This window comes from Triticum dicoccoides, chromosome 3B (assembly GCF_002162155.2).
Source record: "Triticum dicoccoides isolate Atlit2015 ecotype Zavitan chromosome 3B, WEW_v2.0, whole genome shotgun sequence".
In the NCBI taxonomy this organism is placed as follows: Eukaryota; Viridiplantae; Streptophyta; class Magnoliopsida; order Poales; family Poaceae; genus Triticum; species Triticum dicoccoides.
The window spans coordinates 15,825,843-15,841,965 of record NC_041385.1 but is presented as its reverse complement, the minus strand read 5'-3'; the positions used below and the strand labels follow the sequence as shown (position 1 = coordinate 15,841,965).

General features: G+C 49.7%; 1 protein-coding gene across 1 annotated transcript; it reads right to left on the bottom strand.

The window, feature by feature from the left end:
* Positions 1-12,184: 12,184 nt before the first annotated feature.
* Positions 12,185-13,710, bottom strand: LOC119279092 (putative E3 ubiquitin-protein ligase SINA-like 6). Its single transcript, XM_037560490.1, has 2 exons — positions 13,399-13,710; positions 12,185-13,290 (listed from the first exon to the last, which is right to left on the bottom strand). The coding sequence occupies exons 1-2, from the start codon at positions 13,708-13,710 to the stop codon at positions 12,529-12,531; spliced, it is 1,074 nt and encodes a 357-aa protein (XP_037416387.1). The 3' UTR covers positions 12,185-12,528.
* Positions 13,711-16,123: the final 2,413 nt, after the last annotated feature.

Here is a 16,123-nt window from a genome sequence, read left to right as displayed (position 1 = left end):
CTGGACGGCGGACCGCCGAAGATGCTCTTTGACTGGTTTTGCAGATGAGTCGACTCTTAGGCGATGCTCAGCCAGTCCCCTGGGAACACCTGGCATGTCAGCGGGCTTCCATGCAAAAATGTCCCAGTTCTCATGGAGGAACTGGATGAGCGCTTCTTCCTATTTTGGGTCGAGTGTTGTGGAGATGCGGGTCGGAGCTGCATCGGGGTCGGTCGGGTGAATGTGAACAGGCTTCGTCTCACCGGACGACTGGAATGCAGACTCTGTGGCGGGTTTCTTTGATCGCAGCAAGTCACTCGGATCTGCGTTTTGCTTGTATTCCTCGAACTCGACCGCTGTCACCTGGGAATCGGCAATCTTGGAGCCCTTCTGAAAGCACTCTTCTGCCTTTTTCCTATCACCAGTGACAGTGATCACTCCTTTGGGGCCGAGCATCTTCAATTTGAGGTACACGTAACATGGTCGAGCCATGAACCGCGCGTAAGCTGGTCTCCCCAAAATGGCATGATATGCACTCTGAAAATCCACGACCTCAAACGTCAACTTTTCTTTGCGAAAATGTTTCGAATCACCAAACACCACGTCCAAAGCTATTTGGCCGAGTGACTCGGCTTTCTTCCCTGGTATAACTCCATGAAAGCTCATGTTACTAGTGCTCAGTCGGGACATCGGAATGCCCATCCCTTTCAGTGTGTCTGCATACAACAAATTCAGCCCGCTTCCATCGTCCATCAGCACTTTTGTCAGTCGAGTGCCTTCGACAACTGGATCGACCACCAAAGCTTGCCTCCCAGGGGTGGCAATATGAGTCGGGTGATCAGATTGGTCGAATGTGATGGGTATTTGAGACCATTTCAGATAATTTGCTTTTGCTGGGGCAACCATGTTCACCTCTCGGTTAATGACTTTCAGTCGACTCCTGCTTTCCACATCTGCAAAGATCATCAGAGTGGAGTTGATATGCGAATATCCTTCCTCACTGTCCTCCTTGTCTTCGGCCTTGTCTGACTCCTTCTCCTTGTCCTTAGACTGTTTTCCCTGAAACTGCTGGATCAGGAGTTGACATTGGCGAGTGGTGTGCTTCGGGTAGATGATATTCCCCTCTTCGTCTTTCTTCGTGTGGATGTGACATGGCACATCCATTACGTCGTTCCCTTCTTTATCCTTTACCTTCTTGGGGTTCCAGGATCCTTTTGGTTTCCCCTTAAACTTTCCCTGAGTCACAGCCAGAGCCTCTCCAGGAGCTGCCGGTTCAGCCTTTCGCTTCTGTTTCCGACTGGTGTTTCCTTTTTCCGACTGACTCGGCTTGTTCTTGCCGCTTCGGAGTCGGTCTTCTTCTTCGCCGTTGGCATACTTGGTAGCAATCTCCATCATCCGACTCAAGGTCATGTCACCGGTTCGACCAAACTTCAAACTCAGTTCTCTGTTCTTGACGCCATCTTTGAAGGCGCGGACTGCCTGATGATCAGACACATTCTCCACAGTGTGGTGCAAAGTGATCCACCTCTGAATATACTCTCTGAGAGTCTCATTAATCTTCTGCACGCAGACTTGCAACTCTGTCAGTCCAGCTGGTCGCTTGCAAGTTCCTTCAAACGTTCTGATGAACACTCGGGACAAATCTTCCCAAGTGTAAATGCTGCTAGGAGGTAATTGAGTCAACCATGCCCTGGCAGAACCTTCCAGCATGAGGGGCAAATGCTTCATGGCCACCTCGTCGTTCCCACCGCCAATCTGAACTGCCACTCGGTAGTCTTCAAGCCAAGTTTCAGGCTTAGACTCACCAGTGAACTTGCTGACTCCTGTTGCCAACCTGAAATTGGGAGGGATAACTGCGGCTCTGATAGCTCTGCTGAAACATTCAGGACCAGAAACATGCACTCGACTGCTTGTGGGTGCATCTCTGTCGAGTCCGCCCCGATGGGCTCTGTTCCGGTCGACCAAACCTTGCACGATAATGGATCGCGCGTCGAAGCCTGGCTCTCTGGGGTCGACTGGAACCCTTCGCCCTGTACTGTACTGACGCCTATCATCTTGCTGCCGAGGAGCGTAAGACCCACCCCTCGGAGGGGAATTGGGCACTCGACGCCTATCATCTCGGTCGAGTCGGTCACCATATTGATCTCGCCGATTCTCGCGCCCTTCACGCCGCGGAGGCGATCTGGGGCTATGAGCCGACTGAACCGTATTCGCAGTGACGGATCGACTGTGAATTCTGTTGCGCGACTGAGACACGGCTGAATTCTGATCTCCTGCTGCCCGGAGTAGATCCCTGATCTGCAGCAAACCTCTGCCAGCTTCCGACTGCGAAGGCTGGATGGACTCTGCTATACGGGTCGCAACTGCTAAATTCTGGATTGGGGTTCGATATACCTGAGTCGGCGGGAAGAGTTGACGTCGACTGGTGTCGGGAACTCGTTGCCGCGCGCGCTCGTCGAGTGCTCGCTGAAGATTCTCCAGTCGAGTGCGTTCGGCCAAATTGGCCAGACGTGCCTCCTCCAAGGCACGAGCCTCGGGGGTTTCTCCTGCGATGGGAGTACGCAGGGCATCCACGTTCCTGCGGCGAAGTTCCTCTCTTTGCAGAGAGTTGAGTGGCTCGGGCTGGTACTCTTCGTGGCCTCGTGCGGGGTCGCCTCCGTCACCTGCTCCACCATCACGGGCGAAGCCAGGGGGACTGCGGGGCCCGTCGACCATCAAGATTTCCGCCGCTGGATCACTGCTACCGCACTCGGATGCAGTCTCTACGGAGCCAGTCGACAGATCGAACAAGCCGTAGAGAGATTCGTCGGGCTCGATTGCCGCAACTTGGGTGGTGGCCGATTGGCGAGCCACCGCGTGCCTCACCCATCGCTGAAGCCTCGACCGGCCCGAGCGCTTGCGCTGGCGGGAGACCGGGAGGGTGGACGATGGAGGAGCCGACCGATACTGGGTCGACGGTTGCCGCAGCAGAACGCCGCAGACACATGCGCGAAAATGCGTCGCACCGCGGACGGGGAGCGCATCAATGTCGAGTGGAGCCTCATGGAGCCACGCGGAGTCGTCGGCGATGAAGGTGAGAGTGCCGAGACGGATCTCTTGACCCCCGACCAAAACTCCAGCAGACACCATGATGAAAGTACTCGGAAGAATCGCAACTTCTCCACAAAAATCGCTAAAACACCTGCCCCACGGTGGGCGCCAACTGTCGTGGTTCTAAGCCTGACAGTAGAGTGGGGGGTAGGTATGGAGAGGCAAGGTCCTAGCTATGGAGAGGTTGTAAACACAAGGGATGTACGAGTTCAGGCCCTTCTCGGAAGAAGTAATAGCCCTATGTCTCGGAGCCCGGAGGCGGTCGAGTGGATTATGAGTACATGAGTTACAAGGTGCCGAACCCCTCTACCTGTGGAGGGGGGTGGCTTATATAGAGTGCGCCAGGATCCCAGCCAGCCCACGTAGGAGAGGGTTTAAGGTGAGTTAAGTCTGGGGCGTTACTGGTAACGCCCCACATAAAGTGTCTTTACTATCATAAAGCCTATTTAATTACAGGCCGTTGCAGTGCAGAGTGCCTCTTGACCTCCTGGTGGTCGAGTGAGTCTTCGTGGTCGAGTCCTTCAAGTCAGTCGAGTGAGTCCCTCGTTGGTCGACTGGAAAGCGACCTCTTCTAAGGGTGTCCTTGGGTAAGGTACTTAGATCAGGTCCATGACCCTACCCTAGGTACATGACCCCATCAGACACCACCAAACGTTCGCAGACACGTTTTGACGTGTCCCCTGATAGTGGAGCGGAAGACAGACATCCAACCGTATCCACCAAAGGTCCGCTCTTTTTCAAATCAAGAGAGAATAGAAAAGGGAGAAAGAGAAAATATGGTTTTGGTGCGGTTTGAGACTGAGTTGATGTGTCTGTAGCGTTTTTGGACTCCCACAAACCATTTCTATATTTGGTTCCGGTTTATGGAATTTTGAACATCCGGATAAGTTCATAGAACATTTGGTGGATATCATTGGATGGTAAAGTGTCCAGACACGCCGGTTCAGATATTTGGGGATGATTTGAAGCATGATGTTAGAGTCGACCTAAAGAGCGTGAATGATGAATTTGCGGCTTCGTGTCGATGTACATTACAATTTTTTAAATTCTCCTCTTTTTGTATTTTTTTCTCAAGCTTAAAATATTCAGCCCCACCCCCCACCTCTGAATAATCTTTTTTTTTAACAAACTAAGGGCCCAGAAGGACCCCGAACCTGCATTGATTAGAAAGGAGCAGTACACAACGATTTTACATCAGGACCCTGAACAAAAAAGGAAAACACTAACCGGTCCCTGACTATTACAAAGAGGACCCCAGAAAATTGATGAAAAAAGCAATCGGGTCCCTGGCAACTCCAGCCTGAAACTTGACTCGTCTTCACCGGGGACGGCACCACTTGGTGCGGCGAGCCCTCCATGGCACCACGCCACGAACTCCAGGATGAAGATGCAGTGCCTCCCATCTGGCTCTTGGCCGAGAGGAAGAAGAAAGACCTCCATTCGGTCAGAGGATTCGACGGCGACGGCCGGCATCGACCGCAACATCGGGAGCCATAGGCCATCCAAGGTCTCCGTCGGTGATGAGCTCAAACCCGAACTGGATCTTCATCTTTCCTCTCTTCCTCCTTCACCACCATGGTAACCTTGGAAGCAGAGGAAAATAAGGACCTCCTCCAGATCAGCGGACCAAACGAGCTTATTCGTGGAGTCGCCGGCAACCCACTCCTGACAAGCAACTGGCACACCAGCGCAGCCAGGACTGCAGCCATCGCTAACCACCGGCCGCTGCTCGAACGCGGCGGCGGTACGCTCCACCTCGGCATAGCGCCAGACGCCACGGGGGCAAGACTCAACTTAGACTTAATATATACATAGCTCCTCCGTGCTCCTCTCCCTTCTCTCCTCCAGCCGGCATCGCCGTCGGGGAAGATTGGGGATCGGGCCGGGACGTGCTTCTCTCGCTCGACTCTCAACAGGGGCGCTCTCTACCTCTGAATAATCAGTTTTGTTATTAACAAGATGAATATCTTATGTCTCGCTATTGGATATCCATTTCAAATCTAGTTCTAGGCAGGAAAAAGGAAGATATTTGCGTGTTCATTTTCAAAATTGCAGTAGCACTACAACTATCACATTCTGTTCTATGATGATGATATATTTTACTGAAAACATTTATTAGTGTATACCACCTAACGATTTTGTTTTCCTTATGATTTGTTCGGCGAAGCCTTGGCTTGCTGCATACACCTGAATTCATATTTTTTGAATGGTTTGAGCAGTGAAGTGGAAAAACAGCCAAGCTTTCGGCAAATTAATTTTGGAACTATCTTAATTCGGAGAGTTACAAGCCACTGTACAACCCCCAAGAGTCGATGGAAATGCTTATTCAAAATAGACGAATTCGGATTAACAAGAATATTTTTAGTAAGATTTCATGATCTCTCTTCTTTTTTTGTTGTATTTTTCACTCAAGTTTTTAACTATGTAGCTATTCGGAACAGGTGGGCCTGAAATAACAATAACAAGACAACATTATCAGACAGTCGAAAGTGCATTTTTAACAGGACGACATTGCCTTCATATTCATGAACAGCTAGACAGCACATTAATTTAGGCAGTATATGCTAACGTCATGGCTGGATCACCAAAATATTCATGAACTACTACTATTGATCACCAAAATAATCATTTGTTCGAACACTAAACCTACATCATCTATCATTAGATTTGGATTTGGATCGAGCGAAGAGTGTTAAATCTTGTCAAGGCGGACATTGAGAGGCACGGAGTTGGACACCCCAGCAGCCCCAACCCGATAATACGTCGGCGGCACGGTCAAGAAGGACGCGGCGGCCACCGCGCCGGGCGATGTGCTGCTCGTCACCTTGGTTTTCACCACGACGAGGTCCTGGCTGGGTGTGGGCGGCTTGATCGACCACATCTTGCACAGGTATTGCGGCCGCAGGACGGCGCTGGCACGGACGCACACGACCGACACCGCGGTGGCCGCGCCGAGCGCGCCTGCGGAGAGGAGGAACGCGCGGCCGTCGTCTCCGCCGATGAGCAGCCGCCGTGACGGCTCCGACGCCGGCACCAGGAGCCGGAAGCCCTCACCGTACTGGAACTTGTGCGCCGGCATTGAGTGCCGGACGAAGAGATGGACGAGGAGCGCCCGCGGCGGGGCGGCGAAGCCGCAGCCGGGCTCCGGGCATGAGCAGGGCGCGCGCGGGCACGCGCTCCGGTGGTCGCCGAGCTCGTGGTAGGCGACGTAGGTCCGGCAGCCGTCGTGGGGGCACTCGACCCTGGCCGCGGAGACGACGGCGTCCATCGCCGTGCTGCGGATGTCGAAGCCGCCCCCGTGCTCGCACCTCCGGCACGGCTCGGCGAGGCAGCCGCCGCAGGTCACGTGCCCGGCCTTGCACTGCACAGACCGGAGAAATTTGTACGAAGGGGCTGAAGATCGATCGAGTCTCGAGACGAAATGTACTATTACGAGGAGAAAGGAACCTGCAAGACGGGAGGCTTGAGGGGAAGCGTGCAGAGGGGGCACCGGAGCACGCGCACGTCCATCTTTACGGCTCGCCAGGCGCCTGCCGCCGGCACGACGGCCGAGCCGCCACTTCCTCCTCCGGCTTCAGTTGCTTCGTGCACAACTAGTTTGCCCACCGTCGCCGGCGAACCACTGTCCCGTCCATCAGAGCAAGCAGCAACCCGCCGCATCCTCATGAACCGCTGACGCAGACGCAAGCGCAACCGCAGGATGGAGGAGGATACACACTGAAGAAGAAGAAGAAGAAGAAGAAAAAAATCTTTTGGTTTGAGGTCCAAATCACAGGAGCTGCGGAAGGAAGAACCTAGGGAAAATGACCACTGGGAAATAAGCGGCTGAGTTAATTCTTGCTTGCATGCGTGTTTGATTGATTGATCGATTGACAGTGGTCACTGGTATGTGTAAGATTGTGGCGTGCGTCCCTTGCACTATAGCTGGCCAAATGGACCGGTTTTTTCGGGCCGGCCCGTGAGCACGCCGGCACGGCCCGCCTTGGGCCAGGCACGGCACGGGCAAAACGGGCCGTGCAAGGCACGCGGCACGCCTTGGGCCGTGCCTGGGCCTAGAGGCTGGGCACGCGGGCCGGCACGGCACGGCCCGATTACGTTTTTTTTTATTTTTTCATACATATATATATAGCCCAACATGTAAAAATAGGCTAAAAAACGCTCAGTGCGTCAAATAACAGGCTAAAATTATGCAGCCCACCGTGCTAAACAGGCCAACGTGCCGGCCCGTTTACTAACTGGGCCGTGCCTGGGCTGCAGGCTGCAGCACGCGGGCCGGCACGGCACGGCCCGTATAATAATCGTGCCTTGGCGGGCCGGGCCGTGCCAGGCACGATTAGGATGGGCCGTGCCGTGCCGGGCCGGGCCGGCCCGTTTGGCCAGCTATACCTTGCACTGACGGAGTGACAAGGCATCACTTGGTAAGGGAAATTACATCTTTGTACATGTGTACTTCTTTAGATGTTTTATAAACATACTAGCCCGTTGTTGGCTAAATTGCAGCTTAATTTGTTGGATGCTCGTGTTTATTTTATGTTGTTCAGTTTTACTAAGTAGCGCGAGAAGATTACATACTGTCAAAAAGAGTACAAAATGTCGGGTCGATTACAGAATCGGGTGCCATACATATAAAGATGAACCGAGAAGTACAATGAAGAGAACATTGAACAAAAAGGTTATACACTTCATAAAGTGAAAATAACCAGATTTTATAGCTTGATAGCTATCGGCGCATATTATCCTCCTGTGATTGCTCCCGTCCACTTATCCACTTTGCTCATGATGCCAAATGTTAGAAAATATTACATATGCCAATAAACTGAATGTTATCTATCATGCATTCCCCTTTCATAATGCACCCTCAACAACATAATGAACATGTGAATTCTATCAGCTGAGTATACTATAGACACATTTGATTTATTCAATAAAAGCAAATAGAAGTACTCAGTGTAGTAAGAAACGAGAGCTGAAGAGATGATGCAAAAACAATTCACTAACCTCAACTAAAGTTGACATGCCAAGTATTTCCCATATTTTCAGCGTTCACCTGATATGCCGATCAGGTAACACAGTAACAATTAGTAGAGCACTATCTGCTCCTTTGGACCATAGTAAATCTACCAAGCATCGATGATGAACGCTTTGTATATAAGAGGACGCTATGTTCAGATCAACATATCATGAACATTCCTTTTATTTGAAATTCCGCGTCCAGAAGATGATATCATGAGCCTTTCATGCATTTGAACTATAACATATGACCAAGTATATAGTACCTTTACTACATTGTGCATAGCCTCAAGTAGTCAAAACTTCTCTGGTTACATATTATAAATGTTTGTTTTGTTGTACGCGGGAATAAAATGTAGCTCACATACTCATCCCAATTCGTAATGAAATGGAGCTTGCATATTCATCCCAATCCTTATTCAATCAGACCCTCCGAAATAAAAAAAATCCAGGAAGTAGCTAAAGTGGGGAAAATTGATGCAGCTAGCATACTCATCCCAATTCTTAATGAAATGGAGCTTGCATATTCATCCCAGTCCTTATTCAATCAGACCCTCCGAAATAAAAATTCCATGAAGTAGCTAAGTGGGAAAAATTGATGCTCCAGAACAGCCTCTAGATTTTACTCAAATTTGTGCTTAGCTGGTCAACAATGGAAAAGATGTTAGTATTGCCATTAATCAACCTTGCATGGCTCATAGTAGTAGTGACATGTTTGCTTCTTTCTATATTGCAGCATGTGTTTTGTTGTCCCTTCCTCCCGACAAATTGTGTAACCGAAACTGGAATTCGGAGTCAGGATGTAGATACTAATTAGTCGAACTCCCGCTAAACCGTTGCATCAACGTACAACATAGATCAAGGCACGAAGTATATTTAATGCAATGATTAATGTCTCTCATATATGTTATAGTCCCAAACTGAGTGACCAATTTGAAAAGAATTCATGGGATTTTCCCCTCATATATGTCTATCACGAGTTTGCTCATGGACTTTCACTGGTGCAATATTTGACAACATTTTTAAGATGATAAAACAAGTATATTAGTCAAGCAACCTATGTAAGCTAACTACAAAATATCAATACTATTCCACAAGTGATAAACATCAAATTAAACATGTGTGCACGCCTAATTTCTTAGGAAAGCAGCATATTTAAATGTATATCCTACAAAATCTGAAAGTTTGCAGCCTCTGAAACTGGCCAAACATTACTTGCACAAAAACACATAGGAAGTAGGGGCGCAGATCCCAGCGAGAAAAAAACCGCATGTGCTCGAATAGGAGGAAGAGGTTAGCGGAGTTTAAGTCGGGGACGCGGTAGTTGCGATGTAGTGGAGGCGGTCGGCAAGGTGGAAGCGACCGAGGCAAGACGCTGGAGCCGGGGAGTCAGGGAGACGACCGAGGTATGGTGGGCGAGGTAGGTGAATTTGGCTGGGGTCAGCGGAGTGGTGTCAGGAACTGGAGGATGGCGAGGTTGCCGACTTCATGGCGCTGGCTCCCGTGGCCAGCGGGAAGAGGCATTGGCATAGAGAATGTCATGGTGAGGTCGTGTGTGAGGCCATTATGCTACGCAACCCATCCCAAGAAATCCATGCCGGCGGCCGCTGGCTCCCATAGCCAGCCAGGGTAGGTGTGGTGGAGTGTTCAAGGTTGGGGCGTGCGGTGCTCAGCTGCCATGGGAGAGAGGATGGGCGTGTTTCAACAGCCACGGGAGAGCCGACGCTTCCGATGCATAGGGAGGGGTGGATTTGAACCGGGATGATGAAAAAGAGAAGAAGACGTGGTTGCGCCAGATCAGTGCGAGAGGATAAAGCAATAGGGTGGGACTGGCGCAGTTTCCGGAGTCCATGAGAAACATCTAGTCTAGTCTAAACCAATGAAAAAAATTAGCACGCTATAACAAAATAGTGCCACCTTTAAAATACACGAGTAGCGAGAAATTATGCATTGATTTATTTAGCAAGATATTGCACAGAACGCTAGAGCATGCTATTAGCGGTGCTATAGCATACTATTTTTTCAGTGGTCTAAATAACTATAAAACTGGGAGTGAACTGTGTTAAAAAACTAAGAGTGACTCTGAGGAAAAACCGGACAAAGGTTGATTATGTACACAAAATTATCTAGCGAGGCATTGCTCAGAATGCTAGAACATACTATTAATGGTGCTATAGCGTGCTATTTTTCCAGTGGTCTAAACACAATACAAAACCGGGAGATAACTATGTTAAAGAACCAAGAGTGAACAGGAGAAAACGCTAGAACGTGTTATTAGCGGTGCTATAGCGTGCTATTTTTTAGTGATCTTGCAACCAACTCATGGTTCTGCCATATGGATAGAAAGCTTCAACACACTCCTGTCCGTGGTTAGTTCTCTAATGCTGAGAGGGTTGCGCTCCAACAAAAATCTTTCTGCTTTCATCTTTATAAGAGTGGCTAAGTTTTGATATTGGCTCGCCAATCCTATCACAACATTCCTCTATTATTGGGGCTTGGGACCGGCTATGTTGAGACAACATAGGCGAAGTTAAAAAAATGTTCATCAAAATCAAAAAACATTAAAATTTGAAAACTGTTCATTCTTTTGAAATCATGAACATTTTGAATTCAAGAACTATTTTTTTAATTCGGTGTTTCTGAATCCGTGGTGTTTTTTGGAAGTGAACTTTTTTCAAAATCTCGAAAAACAAATTATTTTTTTGAGACAAATCTCAAAAAACAAATAGAGTCACCTCGCCCCCACATGGGCCTGCTCAGAAGGGCGCGCACGGGAGGGGTGCACACACGGCCGATTCCCGCGCGCGGGTTGCGGTTTTCTAATGTGTCCCATGCGAGTTCTTTTTCAAATATTGACCCGCCTCGCAACTTTGTTTTTTTTTTAATTTTTTTCTTTCTTTTTTTCATTTCATTTTTAATTTGTGAATATGATTTTTTTGTATATTTTTGAATCTGGAAACATGAACGGTAAAAAGAAAAGATCAGAGAGTGGGTGATCGAATTCATACGTGATTACATGCATATAAATGTAACTCATGTGAGTTTTTAGCATCAACCATACCATTGAAAACGAGCTTTTTTACAGTACAAAGTTTTATAGTATCGAAAAATAATAATCATAAAACACAAATATGCAATTCGGAGCCCGACTCATCTACACCGTATGAACAGTACAATCAAAATAAATACTAGAGAAGTTTTTCCGAATTTTTTTGTAGTGAAAGATGCTTGAGTTCGTAATGTCCGTGCCAAGTTTCAGCGCATTCGAACATCTAAGTATCTCTCGGCGGAAAAAACAAAAATCAGGTCAAAACAGTGAACTTTTTCACAAACCCGAAATTTGTGTCTTTTGCTGAGAGCTACTCAGATCTCCAAATGCTCTGATATTTGGCATGAACATCATGCACTCAAGCATCTTTCATCACAAAAATATGTGGAATTTTTTGATTTTTTTAACGAATTTACAGTTCACTCCCGGGCTCATCTGAGCTCGGAGCAAAAACGCCTCGTCCGCTTTCTTTACATGGAAACTGTACATAGTTGTACATTTGGTCGAAACTTTGTAGATAACTCGTGTCGCTTGAATCAAATGTTTACTGCAAATTTTGAGACCAAACGTGCCATCACAGGATTGGCCAAATGATATGCTTATTCATACGAAAATTTTGATAACTTTTCTGGTTTACAAATTAATATGATGATGTTGCGCATATAAATTTTGTAAACAACTCGTGTCGCTTGAATCAAACAGGTGGGAGTCTACATATGAATCTTATTTCGCCATCGCAAAATGATATGCTTACATACATGCACAAAATGTTGACTCCTACGTATTTGAGTGTCATCAGGTTGGCCTCCAGGAAGATGGTAGCTATTGCATATCACATTGTGTATTCACGGGTTGGTCATCCATTTTTACCCTACGAGTAAGCTAACCGTCAGAGAGAAGGTGACGTCTGAAGCACAAGTCGCCCAGAAGGTATACAAGATTCGGCAATCCACTTCTCAAGCCCAGGCTCAGCTGCAACCGCCCTGACGAAAATAATCAAAATAAATACTAACTTTTTTTAAATTCCAATTTTTGTGTGTGTGGTAGATATTTTGATGCGTGAGGTTCGTTCCAATTTTAAAATCATTTGTATATCTGAGCAGCTCTCGGCAAAAAAGACAAATCCGGGGTCTGTAAAAATGTTATTGTTCACGCACTGTTCTGACCCGATTTGTCTTTTTTGCTTAGAGCTGCTTAGATGTCTAAATGATCTAAAAATTGGAGCGAACCTCACGCATCAAATTATCTACCACGCAAAAAAATGTTTGAATTTGAAAATTTGACATGATTGGTTTTGGACACAGGCCAAACATGCCCTAGCGGCCTACACAAACGCATACTGATAACATGCCAAAGCCAAAACATACACAACATCATCAAGAAGAAGAAGAGCAGAGTTGTCACTGGAGCCTCCTGGTTGTTGTCCTAGCATGGGATGGTGGTGGTGACGCCGGTGCCCTGCCCGCGACAGCAGTGGAGGCAGGAGGAGGAGGCTGGAGCTGATCAATGCGGACGCTGATGGCGAGCACGTCGCCGGACATCAACTCGTGCGGCACCGCCACGAACATCCCCTGCCCCGGCACCGGCGGGCCGGCGGACAGGGGGCTGCTGCTCACGGCGGACGCCATCATGACCATCTCGTCCTTGTCGCCGCGCGGGTGCTCCACCGAGAGCTTGCACCAGAAGTGGGGCGCCGCGGGCAGCGCCACGGCGCCGTCGGGCCTGACGCAGAGCAGCGACACCGCGGTGGCCGCCACGCGCAGGTCGGCCAGGGAGACGAGGAAGACGCTCCGGTCCTCCTGCCCGACCATCACGTGCCAGCGCTGCGCCAGCGGCAGGCTGAGGGTCCACGGCCGGCCGTAGCGCACCTGGATGATGGGCCGGGAGTGCTCGGCCGAGCAGTGGTCGAGGAGCGCCGCCGGGGGGCCGAGGAACGCGCAGCCGGGCTGCGGGCACGAGCAGGGCATCCACGGGCACACGCGCTTGTGCTCCGCCGCGCCGTGGTACACCAGGAACCGGTCGCAGCCGAAGTCCCGGTACGCGCACGGCACCTTGGTGGCGCCCACCACGGCGTCCAGCTCGGGGCAGTGCGTGTCGGCGCGGCCGCAGGCCTCGCCGTGCGCGCCGCGGCAGTAGCCGCACACCACGTGCCCGGTCTCGCACTGCCCATTCATCACAAGCACGTCAACGACAAGATCATCGGAAAAATGCCATGAATTTTCATGCCTTGTACTGATCTGTGAAATAAATCTATGCATGCCACGCCGTACCTTGAACACGCGGGGCTTGAGGGGGAGGAAGCAGGCCTGGCAGTGGAGCAGCGCCATGTCCATCCTCACGTCGATCTGCGGCGGCGCGGGCGCGGACGCCGCCCCCACCAGGGCCTCCGACGCAGCCGCCGATCCCGGGCTGCCGCCATGGGACGTCAGCTCCCCCTCCTCCCACTCCTCCTCCTCCACCTCCTCCTGCCGCGGCTCCTGCTTCACCACGGGCACCAGGGCCTGCTGCCGCGCCTTCTTGCCGCCGTGCTCGCCGTTGCACGCCGGCATCGACGGCAAACACCTCTTGTCCTGCCCGCCCATGTCTCCCTCGATCCAACTAACTAACTACCCCCCTGCGACCGAGCACACGCCCCCAACAAGATCCCACCGGTTCACACGGACGAGCACGGAGTGGAGTACAGTGAAACGGCTTCCGCTACGAGAGATTGCGTCGTGCCTATGCTGCCCGTCTTCCTACTTTCCTAGTATACTATACTTATACAGTATTTCCTCCTTCCCAAAATATAAGGCGCCGTTTGATATATGACGGTCGAGCATACGACGCCCGATCAAACGGCAAGAAACGGGTTCTATGACGGAAGGGGAGCTGTGATAACCCCTAAGTTTAGCTACTCATCAATCGCTTAGCTGGACGAAACACGGAACAACCCACGTGTTGCTACTCCCTCCGTCCGGGTTTACGAGACAAATGCGCGGCGAATTCATGTACAATTTGAAAATCGAATGCCGTGGATGGTTTTATTGCCTATCCACATCCGCCACATTTCTAGTTTTGACGCCCGTTCCCAACTCCGGAGGGAACTAAGTGATTCTTTGCGCGTGAACCAGACATTACACGTGGTTCATTGGCAAGAAATTACATGTCGTGGGGCGGACTCGTGTATACATGGTTTAGACTTTCCCGGCGCACCATTTTTTTTCCCTTTGATTTCCACCCCTTCCTAACTTTAGGGGAAGTTAATGACTCTTTGCGCGTGAGCCGTTACTCGTGATTCAATTAGCAAGAAATGGATCGTCGCACAGCAAAACCGTGTCGATAGATTGACCTACCCCGAAGCACCATGTTTTTCTTCTTCCGATTTCAGCCCCCTTCCTAAGTGTAGAGGGAAGTTAATGACTCTTTGGTGCGCGAGCCGGTACTCTTGATTCAATTGGCAAGAAATTGCTCGTCATGGAGCGAACTAGTGTATAATTCCAAAATCTATTATTGTCGTTGTTTTTTGTCATACCCTGATGCGTCATGTTTTTCTCGATTAGACCCCCGGTTCGTAAGGGCCTTTAGTCCCGGTTCACCAACTGGGACTAAACTTAGGGTGCGTTTGGTTACAAGGGTGGTCATGAATGGGTTGGGATCGTTCAAAAAATAGACATGTTTGGTTATAAAGCACATGAACGGTTCGAGTCAAAAAAAAAGAATATGCCTTGAAGATGCTGAACCGTTCCACCCAACCAAATCGGTCGAATCAAATGGCCACGCTTTGCATGCATGACTATGTGAGCATGACTGGTGGTCCCGTCCTAAATAATTAGCTCATCTCTTATATTCAGCCAAACGCATGAATTGAATGGTTCAATCCCAAATAAATTGGACGGTCCCAACCCATTCATATGACACCTTCAACCAAACGCATCCTTAGCCCGTGGGTATCAAAATCTGGGTCAGAAGATGCGCGCACGTATGCATCATATGCGTACGCTACGAGCATGTTGGGTTAGAAGATCGTCGAGACAGACGCATGTACGTACGTGAATTTTTCTTTTTTTGCTTGTGAAAACGTACGTGAATTATTAATGGCTGTAGAGGAATTAGTGGTTCTGGTGTAGTACTATCTGGTACGGAACAAAGTAGTATTGTGCATGCAGAAGGGACAGTTCGGTGTACGATTTTCATGCTGATCGAGGGCTCCTAATCCTTGTGATTAGCGTTGTAATGGTCGAAAGAGAAAAGACGTTCTACTTAGCTTCTGTACCGCTTCTTCTCCTCTAATGCAATGATACATACGCATATTTGTGCGTATTTTATGCGTATTTAATAAAAAGCACTTGGTCCTGGCTAAGATACACTATACGCGGTCCATCTCTTTTTGTGGTTCCCATGAAGATGGAGCGGCGACTGTTGTCATGCACGGACGAGCAGCAGACCGACACGTACGGCCCCCGCCGGAATCATGCATGTGTGGAACAGCAGAGCCGCCAAAGCCAAAATGCTTTGCGGGTAAAAGTTGAGCAGCTAGAAAGAAATCAAGAGAAAAGGGCTTCAAAGTTTGACAAGACAGAGAAGAGAGATTCTGCAGACTACTACGGCGCCTCATCCTTCACGTGCATACACGGCTACACCCCGCCCGTGACTTGCTCATTTCATTTCAGGGAAAAGGTTAAAGAGAAAACTATTTATATCTACTGTAGGAATGCCGTCGCAAATGTGAAAAATGTCCGCAGAGCACCCCTCCCGTGAAGGCCTCCGCCTCCTCCATGACGCAGGTCTTCCTCCTTCGAGAAGGATCAATCCACCGCATGTCTAGCCGCAGAGCACCCCTCCCGTGAAGGCCTCCGCCTCCTCCATGACGCAGGTCTTCCTCCTTCGAGAAGGATCAATCCACCGCATGTCTAGCCGCAGAGCACCCCTCCCGTGAAGGCCTCCGCCTCCTCCATGACGCAGGTCTTCCTCCTTCGAGAAGGATCAATCCACCGCATGTCTAGCCGCAGAGCACCC

Bases quoted from the DNA above. Each gene is read 5' to 3' on its own strand.
- LOC119279092 (XM_037560490.1), bottom strand. From the start codon at position 13,710: ATGGGCGGGCAGGACAAGAGGTGTTTGCCGTCGATGCCGGCGTGCAAC. The intron at 13,291-13,398 runs GTACGGCGTGGC...ATGAATGGGCAG, and splicing joins TCAAGCCCCGCGTGTTCAAG to TGCGAGACCGGGCACGTGGT.